Genomic DNA, 12,877 nt, shown 5'->3' on the forward strand with positions numbered 1-12,877 from the left:
ACAGCGTTTCTCTTTCATGTATAAAATTCTGTGTTTTTGGTTGCAGCAGAGGATGATGGAGAAAACCAGTCACATCAACATTGCAATGATAGAAGACATCGGTACTAACGGGATGGCCGTGTCAAAGGTCGGCACGGGCGTGGACGGGACGAAACAGCGGTGCGGTTCCACCGTGAGCTTCCACAACATCCAGTACAAAGTGCAGCAGCAGAGCGGCTTCCTCTGCAAAAGAAAGATCCTCTCCAAGGAAATACTGGTGGACCTCAAGTCAGTCTCTTTGTCTTTCTCTGCTCTGTCACCTTCTCCCTCGCTTTCCTCCGTTTTCTCATCACTCACACACTACGCGCACATGAATTTACAGATATTAACCTGCAGAGCTATGATTTGCTCACTTGATAAGTGCAGCAGAAAACCTGTAAAACATTTAATACCTGTTTTTTTAAAATTATTTCCCCTCTGCTTAAGCTAGCTGAACATGCACAGAACCCCATTAAACAGTAGAAATCTTATGATTTTTACTTTGTTGAATTTCAGAAAAAATGCCAAATGAATCCTTTTGAATTTTATTGCACTGACTGTTTTAGATTTCTTTTAATTTTGGGGGGTGTCGTCTTGCTTTTTTTCTTTTGTTTTCCATGTCAGTCCAGTACAAAGTGGGACAATAGTGAATAGACCCTTGCAGTTCCTTTCTGATGGTATTAAATACAGCTGACGTTTCCCATGGAAGAATGAATCATTTCACACAAGTTTTTTGGGGGGGGAACCTTTTTCCTGCCACAGTGTTAATTATATGATATTAAGCATGGTTTCTTGCATATAATCTCTCAAATGCACTAAAGAGCAGTCTGCCAGGGAAACGAATTAAACAGCGTCACGTGATCCACCGCCAGACCTTAATTCAGTCTTCAACTCTGTTTTAAATCACTGACTCACTCCGTGCTTTCTGAAGTCTCTGAAGTTCTTTAAATTGTTACTTTTTAAAAAAAAATGATATGATATCTGTATTTGCTGTAAAATCCATTCATGAATATTACTTTAAATGGGATTGGGAGGGATGATTCATTTAATAAAAGTAGTTCATTTCAGCATGTGTCTAAGGACCATATTAACTACTTTGATTCACATGCTTTGTGTCTGTGGCATAAAACTGATACAGTAAAAATCTAAGAAAAAACATTTATAATTGGAAACATAAGCAAATATGTGTCCCAGTATTTGAGTTTCTTTTTTCATTATTAAATCATTACACTCTTTTTGCCTGTGTCACTGTCTTGCAGTGGGATTATGAGACCTGGTCTGAATGCTATTCTTGGACCTACTGGAAGTGGAAAATCTTCGTGAGTACTACTTCAGTTTTCAAAAATACAGTTAGGTCTATAAATCATTGTATTATTATCTTATTACAGTATAAATCAATTAATCAATATGTGATTGAACAAACAGTAATACAAGCAGTACAAGTAAGTATCGCATTTGCTGTGAACAGCCATCTGACATGTTTGACAGAGGGTGGGTTGTGCTTTGGATCATGAGCATTTTCTCTCCTTCACCATTGTTTTCTCTTCTGTTCATACTGGTACGCGTTCATCTTGGTTTCATTTTTCCAAGGTTTTTTTTCCTGAACTGTGCGAGCTCTTGTAGATGTGTAACCAGAGGTTTGCACCTTGTAGTAAACGCTCTGTATTCATGAAAGCGTCTCTTGATCATAGTGCTCTTCACTTGGTTAGATGCGGTGACCCATAGAACTAATTCAGCACTTTAGTCGTCGTAATACTGGGCAGTGGATTCATTGTTTTTAGGAACCAACCAAGTGTTTCATTTGGCCGCTCTTAACCCTGTAAAGCTTGAACCATGATTTTTTTAACCCTCTCAGGCTCAAATTAAGTTTTTGTTGCTAATGCACAAAAGAATACCTGCAGTGGTACTTCTGAGTAAAAAAAAACCTCATAAAATATGTATGTGGGGTAATCAGGTTGTTAGCTTTTAACTGTTGCAAATCTGCAACGCCTGCCTTGAGAGAGTTAAACTGGACTGTTTATTAAACCTTCTGTCAGCTCATAATACTTTGAGCTGACTTCAGATATTACGTCTGCTTCATTTGTCAGTTGAAATTATGAGGGAAAGAGCCTCACCTAGCCACGAAACGTCTTGTTAATTATTTTTGAACCTTTAAAAATGGGGTATTTATGCATAAAAGGCCTGCAATTCCTAAACAGTTAATGTGATATTTTTAGGCCCGTTGAATTCAAATGACATTGTCTGAATACCTATGGACGTAATTGTATATAATCTTGAAATAATTACCTTAATTTTTGTTTTGGATATCTGTAGAATTTTTCTTTGCTCTTTTTCTTTGAGATTCTTGGATATTCTGGCTGCGAGGAAGGATCCCGCAGGTCTCTCGGGTGAAGTTCTCATTGATGGAGCCCCACAGCCTCCAAACTTTAAGTGCCTCTCTGGCTATGTCGTCCAGGTAAATTTGTATTTCTTTAAATAGCTCATATTAACCATTTTATATCCACTCAGATGCACTGATATGGATATAGTGATATTATGTTTTGAAATATATTTATTTGATAAATGTACAGTGCTTAACAAATGCTTGATACCACCTGCCACAAATATTTTAGAAATCTATCAAAAATTTGTTCAAAACTACACATTATGTTACTATTTATCAGGTAAATAACAGCTGAATTTACATTTTTATACCCAAATTTGAGCCGGCACTCTAGTCGTCTCTGAGAAGTCAGGAATTAATTGAGCATCAATCGCGAAAAAATTTTTTTCTGTTTAGGAGCACTAGTAAAAAAAAACCTGTAATTCTAAAAAAAAAAAAAAAAAAAATCAGCTTTTTTGTAAAATGTTAAATTGGAAAAATTGTGGATAGGACAGATAAATATATGTTAACATTAAAATAAATCCTTTCAATTAAACAGTGTATGGATGCTGGTGGGTTAATCATTACAGAAACATAAGAATTGCTTTTGATAATTAGCAGTGCTTTTAATTTAGAACAGCTGTGGGATAAAACTTAAATTGTGTTTTGGTCTAATAAACTTGTTAAGCACTGTAAGTCGGAGTCATTCTCTGGTTTATTTTCTACGTACTTAATGCAGCTCTCTTTAGGTGTTAAGTTAAGCAACGTGTAAACTGGCTTTTCACTACTTATTTTTTGTTTTGGGGTCTTTTTCAGTGACGCATTGGCCGGCCTCGACTGGTTTCTTTAAGCTTTCATGCAGAAAAAGCTGAGAGCTTTGACTTTCTCTTAGACGCTGCGTCTGAGAGCAAAGCAAATGTTGTAGGCTGTAAAACCAACTTAACACACAGAGGTTGGCCTTTAAACATTAAACATAGTGCTGAGATTGTTTGTGTTTGTGTTAGACCTCTTTTAAGAAGAAACTCTTGAGATGAGAAATATTTTGTGCAAGTGTCCTTAGAGAAGACAGGCAGGCAGGCTTAGACCTCCCAGAAAAACCTGCAAACCCTGCCGAGGTTCACTCCTTCTTGCAGTGAGGCAGTGAACTCCGTCTTGTTTCTGGTTGTTTCCCTTAAGGATTTGTGGAAATGATAACTACAAAATAGCTTTTCAGTTTGTGACCTTTGATCAAGCTTTGGTCTCCCTGCTAGGAAGATGTGGTCATGGGCACCCTGACCGTGAGGGAGAATCTGCGTTTTTCTGCCGCTCTGCGACTGCACGTCTCCGTGCCTCAGGTCGAGAAGGAGGCTCGAGTCAATCACCTCATTAAAGAACTGGGTCTCACCGAAGTGGCTGACTCCAAGGTGCTGCAGATAATCACAGCCTGTCACTCACCTGTCCTCTAACAAGCAGCCTGCCCCGGCAGATGAAGCTCGTTTTCAGCGATTCCCGTTGTGTTTTGTTGGTGTTTTTTTTGTTCCTCAGGTGGGCACGCAGATGACCCGAGGAATCTCAGGAGGAGAGAGAAAGAGGACAAACATCGGCATGGAGCTGATCATCGATCCTGCTGTCCTATTTCTGGATGAACCAACCACCGGGCTAGACGCAAGCACTGCTAACTCTGTCCTGCTCCTGCTGAAAAGGTGAGAAAGCCCGGACTCTCTCTAATTTCTCAGATTTCTTTAAAGTAAAGTAAAATCTTGAGCTTCTGGCCTTTAAAGAATTTTTAAAAGTGTTTCAAGCAAAATTCTGGAGTTTGGTTAACTTTAAACAGAAGCTTATCACTTTACATAGAAGAATTACAGCAGGAAAACTGCTGCTGTTTGCTTCTACTTTATTTAGATCAATTTATTGTGGTGCCTATTGATTTTTTACTGTGTTATGTGTCTTTTCAGAATGGCGAGTCATGGTAGAACCATAATTATGTCCATCCACCAACCTCGCTACTCCATCTACAGACTGTTTGACACTCTCACACTGTTGGTCGGTGGTAAAATGGTGTACCACGGACCAGCACCAAACGCTTTGGACTACTTTGCCAACATCGGTGATTACACTGACTAAACAGTAACATCACAAGACACTTCTTTACAGTTTTCTTTAATTTATGAAGTAAATAAATGTAGATGGATGTGCAGCTTCTAAAAAAGCTGCAGGGTCACTATATGTATAGGATTTGCTTTGATATTGAGCTGCAACATTGTGATTTGTGTTCAAGGCTATGCCTGCGAGGCCCACAACAACCCAGCTGACTTCTTTTTGGATGTGATTAACGGAGACTTCACCGCCACAGCAATGACCAAAGTGCACGGCTCTGAAGGTAGCGGCATAATTAACCAACTATGAATATTCAGTCAAGTTTGTATCACATCTCCTGGTTTAATAGAATAACAACAAACAAACATATCCTGTGCAAATGTGCCCATTTCTTTGCATTTTTCTTTGATTTTGCAACATCCACAAAAAGGCACGATACAATAAAGAAGATACAGTATTTTTACCTGGAACTTTTTATTAACAAGTTATTTAAAGTGTTTTAAATTTGACATTTATAGTGATTAGAACAACATGTCAAACGCACAAATTAGAGTTGACAGAGTAAAACAGGAACACAGATGGTTTTTACTGGACCTCATAACGCCTTAATTTTTGTTAACATTTTCTGCAAGTGAAAAAATTTCATGTGAAAACGTAAGCAGAAAAAATCAGGGATTCCTTCACATCCATGGGAGATTTTGATAAAGTCATGTAGAAAACAGCTGAAGTCGTGGCTGCTAAAGGGGGTTCTACAAGCTGTTGAATCGTGGGGTGTACATAGTCGACCATTAACTCTATTCTAGAGTCAAATCTGTATATAAAGTGCCAGAGTGAATTGGTGCTATGAACATAAAATATAACTGAGTGGGTTTTTTTGTATTTGTGAACAGATTTGGACTTCAAGGAGCTCAGTAGCTCCAGGCAGAGCATCGAGGAGCGCCTGGTGGATGAGTACAGGAACAGCGGTTACTCCAGCAACACACGAGCCGAACTGGAACGCATTGTTAAAGATAAGCGCTGTGGGTCCCTCCCAAAGTCCCGCACCATCACCTACAACAGCTCGTTCTTTCACCAGCTACGATGGGTCCTTCACAGAACATTTCAGAACCTCATGTTGAACCCCCAAACATCTGTGGCCCAGGTAAGCACGTACACCATCGTCTTTTAGGGCACGCGTTCGACTTTCAGACGTCGGTCAGTGCCACTCTCGTGTCTGTCAGCTGAACATAAAGCTCATTAGCTGGTGAAGACTTTTACCAACTTTTTTGTAGCTATATGGGTAACTTTAAATAGTTAATTAGTGACAGGTTTAAACTTAAGTATGTTTAAAAATAAAAGCATACACTGTTCCAAAAAATAGTAATGTCAAAGTATCTTACTGTATATTTTACAGTTTTGTACTGTCTTTCTAGAATATCATGAAATTTACATAGGTAGACTGTGATTTTACATGTCAAAGGTAAAATAACATAACATCACTGTAAATATAGTAAAACACAATTTACTTGTTTTTTAAATATATATTTTTTGTACATATGTATATTTAGATTGTAAAAATACATTCAGAAATGTATCATAATTTCACAAATATTTGTCTGTTATGTGAGAGAATGATCTGTTAAATTCAAATGTAATACTATGGAAAAATATATAAAATGATAGAAAATTAATGAGAATAATCAATAATTAAAGGAGTATTTGAATTATAATTTTGCTGAAAATTTCATGTCATCTAGGTCTGATTCAATAATTCAGAGGTAACAAGTGAAAATATAATTAATAGAAATAAAAACAAACAAAAAAAACATATAAAACATTGCCCGGCTACGCTGTGCTAATTATATATTTTAAAAAATAAATGTAGAGGTAGGAATTGCAATTAATATAAATCTCAAAGTATTCACAACATTCCTGAACAGAAATAGGCCTCTGCACCTGGGTGAGGGTGTGGCCATGAAAACAATGTGACATGCCATTGGATGTTGGGACACATAATAACATGACGCTAAGCATCGGCCAATGAATGTGAACTAACAACTACAAGGTCGCGGGTATGGCTGCACTGTAGGAAAAAATCCTAATATGAAAGTATTTTACTGTGCATTTTACAGTTTTGTTCTGTTCTTCTAGAATATCATTAACGTTACGTAAATAGACTGTGAATTCACATTTTGAATGTAAATTAACGTTAAATCACTGTAATGTAATACAACATAATATTCATGATTGCCGGAATATTACCGTTTTTTAGGATTTGTTTTTTTTTCCTATTTATAGATAATTTCATTGTTTAATCACATTAACATGTTCCTAATTTAATGTTTAAGATCACTTGAAAAGGCAAGATCCCATGTAAAATTAGCGCAACAAACTGTATTGTCATTACTGGAAATAACCGTATTTTTATGAGGAAGTTATTTTTTGTTATTTTACGGTAGTATTTTGGCGCCTCAGCTGCCAGAATATTACCGTTTTTTAATGTTTTTTTTTAACAGTGTACATTGTATTGGCCCCATCATCGTGAGCAGGATACGCAGCGTGTTAGAGGGGTCACCTTTATGCCCCCATTAGTCGCCCCATGGCGGCAAAATGCTGTCAGAAGTCTCCTCACTTTAAGAATTATTAACAGCTAATTGGTCCTAAATAAGTCAAAAATAATCCTTCGAGAAGGTTCCTTGGTGGCGTGGGTGCTGTAATCAGCTTTGGTGACTGTTGTGACCCCACTCCTGCCTCTTTGGGCCTGAACCTGAACTGATATCATATCTAGCCAAAGCCCCTTGGCCCCGGTGTGGGAGTCATCACATGATGGCATCATGACCTATCCCGCCGCTGCCCAGCTTCCACATGAGGGACTGAGGGGAATGAGGTGAAAAAGGCTCAACCTTACTGGCTTATCCCTTCACCCTGGGAACCGCTTAGTCCTGTCATAACCTGTAAATAGTTTCAGCTTAAAACATGACTTGCTTTCACCTTTTTTCCCCTCCATTCAGTCATCTCACCCCAGGATCAGTTCAGGAGGACATAATCTTAGCATTTTCTGCTCACTTCAGTCCTTTGTACCCATGTTTTTGTTTTGTTTTTTACCCCCAAAAGTTTAATTTAGTTTTTCCATAAACTAAATTCAAGTTTGGATTAAACTGGACTTCAGGAGGTTTTAAGGTTTTTTATATAACAACATATTGAATGTGTATGTTGTAGGCACAGAAGTCATCACGTTGTCTAAATCTCTTACGCAGCTGGGAGTCAACGTTTTCCTCGCTCTCATCGTGGGAGCCATTTTCTTTGGGGTCAAAGATGATCAGAGTGGTATTCAGAACAGGTGAGAGAACTGCTCTCAACAGTGAGCTGGAGTCACATAATAATATTTTACAAAATGTTCTGAGTATGTAATGTGACTGTCCTGCTGTCATCTCCAAAAAAAAAAAAACATCTTCATGGCTAAATAATTTGTACTTTGATCATTTTAATGTTGTGTGTTATTTGTTTATTTAAAGCATTCCTATTGTCTAAATGCCACAGCAGCTAATCAGCTAATCGCTCTCACTTATAATACTTATTACATCGGTGTAATTTAGCTGGTTTAATACATATGGCACTCCATGAAATGCATGTAATAATGTAAAGCTCACACAGCAAAATTCCTTTTGTCTCTCATCGTCTGCAGGCCAATAAATACCTCAACATACTCTTATAAAATCGATGTTTTTATTAACTGTCACATTAACACAGCCCTCGGCCTGTTACTGCAGTATGACTGTTACTTCCCCATCGGGTCTTGCAGTTATCGCAGTAAACCATCTGATTTAGAGGAAATGTTGGCACGTGTGAGTGAACAATGCAGCTTAAAAAATGCTCGAGAAAGTCCTTCGCCTCCATAGTCGGGGTGTGAGACGCAGCGATGTGGTTCAGATATGGGTTTAATACACTTGTAAAAGGTTCATTTAAGACTACAAACCAGTCAGCTAACATGAAAAATGTCAACCTAAGATCTGACGCTAAAATGTTTAAGCTATATTCATGGCTTGGTTTAGTAATGCTTCGTTGATCGCTTAAGCCTGTAAAATAACATTTGGGTTGCCAGTTTGTAGAGTGTCTTTCTTTAGCATGGTACTTCACTTGAAGACACAGTGTGTCTTTGCTTCCCTCTTTCCAGATTTCTTGTGTGTGCCTCATGTCAGCAAACTGAGCGAATCCAGCAGCATTCGTGAGGAAAATTACTAATAAGCAATTTATTAATTGTTTGGACTCTACATATTTTATAGATGATGTTTTCCACAATATGTAAACCCCAAAACTCTTTTTTAATGCGCTGCAACTACAAAAAATCTATATCGATGGGCAAATGTTTAAATTAGTAGCTTTGGTAGCATTTATTTTTATTAGTAAGCCATTGTTTTAAACTGGACTTCTTTTATTGTTTCGTTTTAGGTTGTTTTGTTTTTATTTTTTAATACTATGCGTTTACACGCTAAAGGCAACATGTTTCCCCATAAATGTTCAGGTCAGTGACCGCTTCTGGTGAAAAAGTGTGAAAGGTAATCCCCGCTCGGTTAATCTTCTTACCGTTTTTTATTGGGCACAACCTGGTACTCGCAAGTCCAGCGAAGCCCATCAGAGACCTCAGTGGTCTCCCTTTTTCCGTTCAGTAGTGTACAGGGACCTAATGTGATTATATTCAAGGTCAGTGCACATGCAGAATGGCAGACAGCCCGTACGTGGCTTAAATGTCTCAAGTTTCTCACCCCTCCTTCATCTTTGCTTGGTGTAGGGGCTAATATTGGGGCAACAACAATCAGCATCAACAGTCAGCGTAGGAAAATCAGCAATGAGGGAAAAAACCTAGAAACAAACGCAAAAGAAATTTGTGAGGAGTCGTGTGAAATATTGCTCAGATTGGGAGTCTGTGCTCAGGACATCGGTGACAAACTACTGCAAACATTTTCAAGTTTTCAAAGGTCACGTTACAGTATGTAAGATCTTTAGTCTTTATTCTGCTCTGAACATGACTGTTTTCTTAACAGTTCAGTACTGTGCTGAAATTCTTGAGCCGCCACTCACTTCTTTATGTTTTGCTAAGAAAATGTGAAATAAGTACAGTGATTTGTGCAAACTCCATACAGTATATTCCTGTACAGAGTTTGTACAATTCCCCATACTGAAAAGTCAATATTTGGTCTGACTACCATTATTCTTCTACACAGCCTGAACTCCTTTAGGCAAGCTTTCTTACCATTTCTTTAAGTTATCTTTGGGGATAGTTTTCCGGGCTTCTTGACGGACATTCAAAGGTCTTTGGATGTTGGCTGGCTTTTGTTCTGTTCTCTGTCAACATTATAATGACGAAGTCTGGGCTCCAATAGTTCCCCAGGCTTTCTGAAAGACCTTCAGAAGATCTGGAGAACTATTGCTCAAGAAACTCTGGCTCTTTGAAGGCAAAATATAAGGAAATGAGGAGTGGCTCAAGACTTTTGCACAAAGCTGTGTCTTTGCTTCTGTGTTGATTGACAGGTTGGAGTCTCATGTTATTTTTTTTCTAAGACTTTTCCTGGCAAGCATCCTATACAGTTCTTATCTGTGCAGTCTCTTTTTGAGTATCCGGTTGTTCAGTCTGACGTCACTAGCCGTGTCTGGACCTAAACTCCGCTGCAGGTCCATATATCAAACGATCACTATGGCATTACTGAGAGTTGAAAAACTGTCTAAAGTCTTTCATCTTTAATAAAATGATCAGCGTTCTGCTCTACCAGGTGTAACAATTGCGTTTAACATCCAGGCATCCATGAAAACGGAATTTATGACATTTAACGGAGTTAGAAATTAGCAGGGAGTTAGCTCGCTAGCTTCTATCTAAATACAATATAGCATGTCCTGACTGCAGGGTTTTGGAAACAAATTAAAACGTACAGCTCTGTTATCACTTCCAGCATAAATGAAGACAGGAAACTAAACAGCAGTGACGTTTGTAGGGTTACTGAAGTTTGGCTAGCTGGTATATAATGATGTGCTACGTGACCGCTAGCGACACAGCTATGTTAGCATAATATAAACAAGCTAACTTTTTTTCCACTCGATAAAAGTTACCGTGAGTGTTCTCGGTGGTCAGGAACAAATGTAATCGCATGGCAGGATGCTGTAAAAGGACCAAACTTCAGCCAGGAGAACAACTGAGATAATCCATCCATAATACGAGGTTAGTCAGTCATATACTGCTGCATGGGCTGGGCTGTAGTTACATCCTAAGGTTTTAAAAACTGAGCTTAAATAAATGATTAGCAGTAATAAAAGCCGAGGGAGGTCAACAGTGATCACTGACTGTTTTAGGAGCTTTTTGAGATCAAATATAAGAAAATACATAACATTAAACATGTTAACAACACAAAAGCCATATTAAACGCAGACTACTTTAGGCCCGGAAGTAGGATTTGTCGCGTCATCACTGAACAACCGGATAGCGTGCACTTTAAGTGTTGTGCTGTCGGAGAGGTTCCAATTCCAACTTTATTTATACAGCACCAAATTACAAAAACAGTCGCCTCAAAGCGCTTTCTATTCCAAGGTAGACCCTACAATAATACCTACAGAGAAAAACCCAACAATCACATGACCCCCAGTGACCAGACTTTTGCTTTTCTGATTGCTCCAGGATGGGCGCCCTCTTCTTCATCACTACCAACCAGTGTTTCAGTACTGTGTCTGCTGCCGAGCTCTTCATCACTGAGAGGAAACTCTTTGTGTAAGTTCTCCATCAGGACGCCGTATATGTGTGTGTGTGACTCTAGATTGAACTGTTGCTTTATGTGTTTCTCTCGTGACAGGCACGAGTACATCAGCGGCTACTACAGAGTGTCTGTCTACTTCCTTTCTAAGATCCTGTCTGATATCGCTCTGCGCACCGTCACCTCTGTTATCTTCAGCTGTGTTGTCTATTTTTTGATTGGTGAGACTTTTATCTATTTATCTATTTTAATTTTTGCATTTAAATTTAAATAAATGACATCAGTGTGTAAAAGCGCACAAAACTGTGTGTCCAACCAGGGCTCAAATCCACAGCAGAAGCCTTTTTTGTCTTCATGCTGACGGTGACTCTGGTGGCTTACACAGCCACAGCCATGACCATGGCCATCTCAGCTGACCAGAGTGTCGTGGCTCTTGCCAACATCCTCATGACCATCACCTTTGTCTTCATGATGGTAAGAGATACAGCAACCCCATGACCCACATAAATAAGTTGGAAGGGAGAAGGAGTAAAGATGACATCTCCGTTTTTTGTTTTAGGCAACTTTAGGGTTTTTTAAAAAAAAGAAATGAGACATTTTAAACAGAAGACTCACTGATGACATAAACTCACTGGTCACTTTAACATCAGATGTGGTTATAAAGGGATGGAGATGGTCGGCTATGCTGGGGTGTGGTCTTATTCAAGGTTTGATGTGTCGTGCATTCAGAGATGCTCTTCTGCACACTTGGACTGTCACGAGTTGGTTGCTGTTGCCTGCTCAGAGCAGTCTGACCATTCTCCTTTTACTTTTGGCATCAACAAAGCATTTTCACCCAGACCTGCCATTCACTGGATATTTTCTCATTTTTTGAGATTGTGTGGGCAAAAATTCACTTCAATCACCTTTCTTTCCCATTCTGATGCTCAGTTTGAACTTCAGCAGGTCTTCTTGACCTTGTGTACTTGCTTAAATGCACCAAGTTGCTACTACGGGGTTGACAAATTAAGTATAAGAACGGCAATGCCTAATGAAGTGGCCAGTAAGTGCATTTTAAATGATTGTTGATTGATTTCTTAATCAATAGCAAAATTTTCCAGAAAACATTGACTATTGAATCTATATCTGACTAAGTCTCTATAAGCAACACAGATATATTATATTATCCGTATATTATAATGAACAATAGACAGTTATTCATCTACGTTTTACTGTCTGATAGTAAAAGCTCCCGTGAGACTATTAACATCCTGCATCTGGACTTTGAAACATTTAGATGTGTTTGTAAGTCGTGTTATGTCAGCTCTACCCTCCAGAAAAAAGACATCTAAACTGACTTTGTGTCTGCTAGATTTTTTCAGGACTCCTGGTGAATCTACCCAGCACCAAAGACTGGTTGGCTTGGCTGAAGTACTTTAGTATTCCTCGTTATGGTCTTGCAGTAAGTCAGCATTAAAGGTTTTGACAGCAGACGATGCAGATATATAGAGAAAGTAGCAGAAACAATTCAAAATTCAGACAGAGGTTATCACCTCAATGAAATACAGTGGGGCAAAAAAGTATTTAGTCAGCCACCGATTGTGCAAGTTCCCCCACCTAAAATGATGACAGAGGTCAGTAATTTGCACCAGAGGTACACTTCAACTGTGAGAGACAGAATTTGAAAAAAAAATCCATGAATCCACATGGTAGGATTTGTAAAGAA

At 38.6% G+C, this 12,877-nt stretch overlaps 1 protein-coding gene and 1 long non-coding RNA gene across 2 annotated transcripts in view; one reads left to right on the forward strand and one right to left on the reverse strand.

The window, feature by feature from the left end:
• abcg2d (ATP binding cassette subfamily G member 2 (JR blood group)) overlaps positions 1 to 12,877 on the forward strand; it is an 18,234-nt gene continuing 5,357 nt past the window's right edge. The window contains exons 1-13 of the mRNA XM_085459077.1: positions 1 to 267; positions 1,278 to 1,337; positions 2,359 to 2,473; positions 3,631 to 3,783; positions 3,905 to 4,062; positions 4,315 to 4,466; positions 4,638 to 4,739; positions 5,347 to 5,597; positions 7,693 to 7,775; positions 11,100 to 11,189; positions 11,272 to 11,393; positions 11,492 to 11,646; positions 12,524 to 12,613. Coding sequence (XP_085315203.1) covers positions 17 to 267; positions 1,278 to 1,337; positions 2,359 to 2,473; positions 3,631 to 3,783; positions 3,905 to 4,062; positions 4,315 to 4,466; positions 4,638 to 4,739; positions 5,347 to 5,597; positions 7,693 to 7,775; positions 11,100 to 11,189; positions 11,272 to 11,393; positions 11,492 to 11,646; positions 12,524 to 12,613 — 1,782 coding nt within the window. The 5' untranslated portion in view covers positions 1 to 16. The remainder of the gene's footprint in view (positions 268 to 1,277; positions 1,338 to 2,358; positions 2,474 to 3,630; positions 3,784 to 3,904; positions 4,063 to 4,314; positions 4,467 to 4,637; positions 4,740 to 5,346; positions 5,598 to 7,692; positions 7,776 to 11,099; positions 11,190 to 11,271; positions 11,394 to 11,491; positions 11,647 to 12,523; positions 12,614 to 12,877) is intronic.
• On the reverse strand, positions 7,590 to 10,756 carry LOC146707622 (uncharacterized). The gene is made up of 3 exons (XR_014920858.1): positions 10,538 to 10,756; positions 9,199 to 9,295; positions 7,590 to 9,116 (listed from the first exon to the last, which is right to left on the reverse strand). It is a non-coding gene; the product is annotated as an uncharacterized LOC146707622 (long non-coding RNA).

Source organism: Copadichromis virginalis, linkage group LG6 (assembly GCF_057382275.1).
Source record: "Copadichromis virginalis isolate Kocher_CV1m ecotype Utaka linkage group LG6, C_Virginalis_male_GT1.1, whole genome shotgun sequence".
Classification (NCBI taxonomy): domain Eukaryota; kingdom Metazoa; phylum Chordata; class Actinopteri; order Cichliformes; family Cichlidae; genus Copadichromis; species Copadichromis virginalis.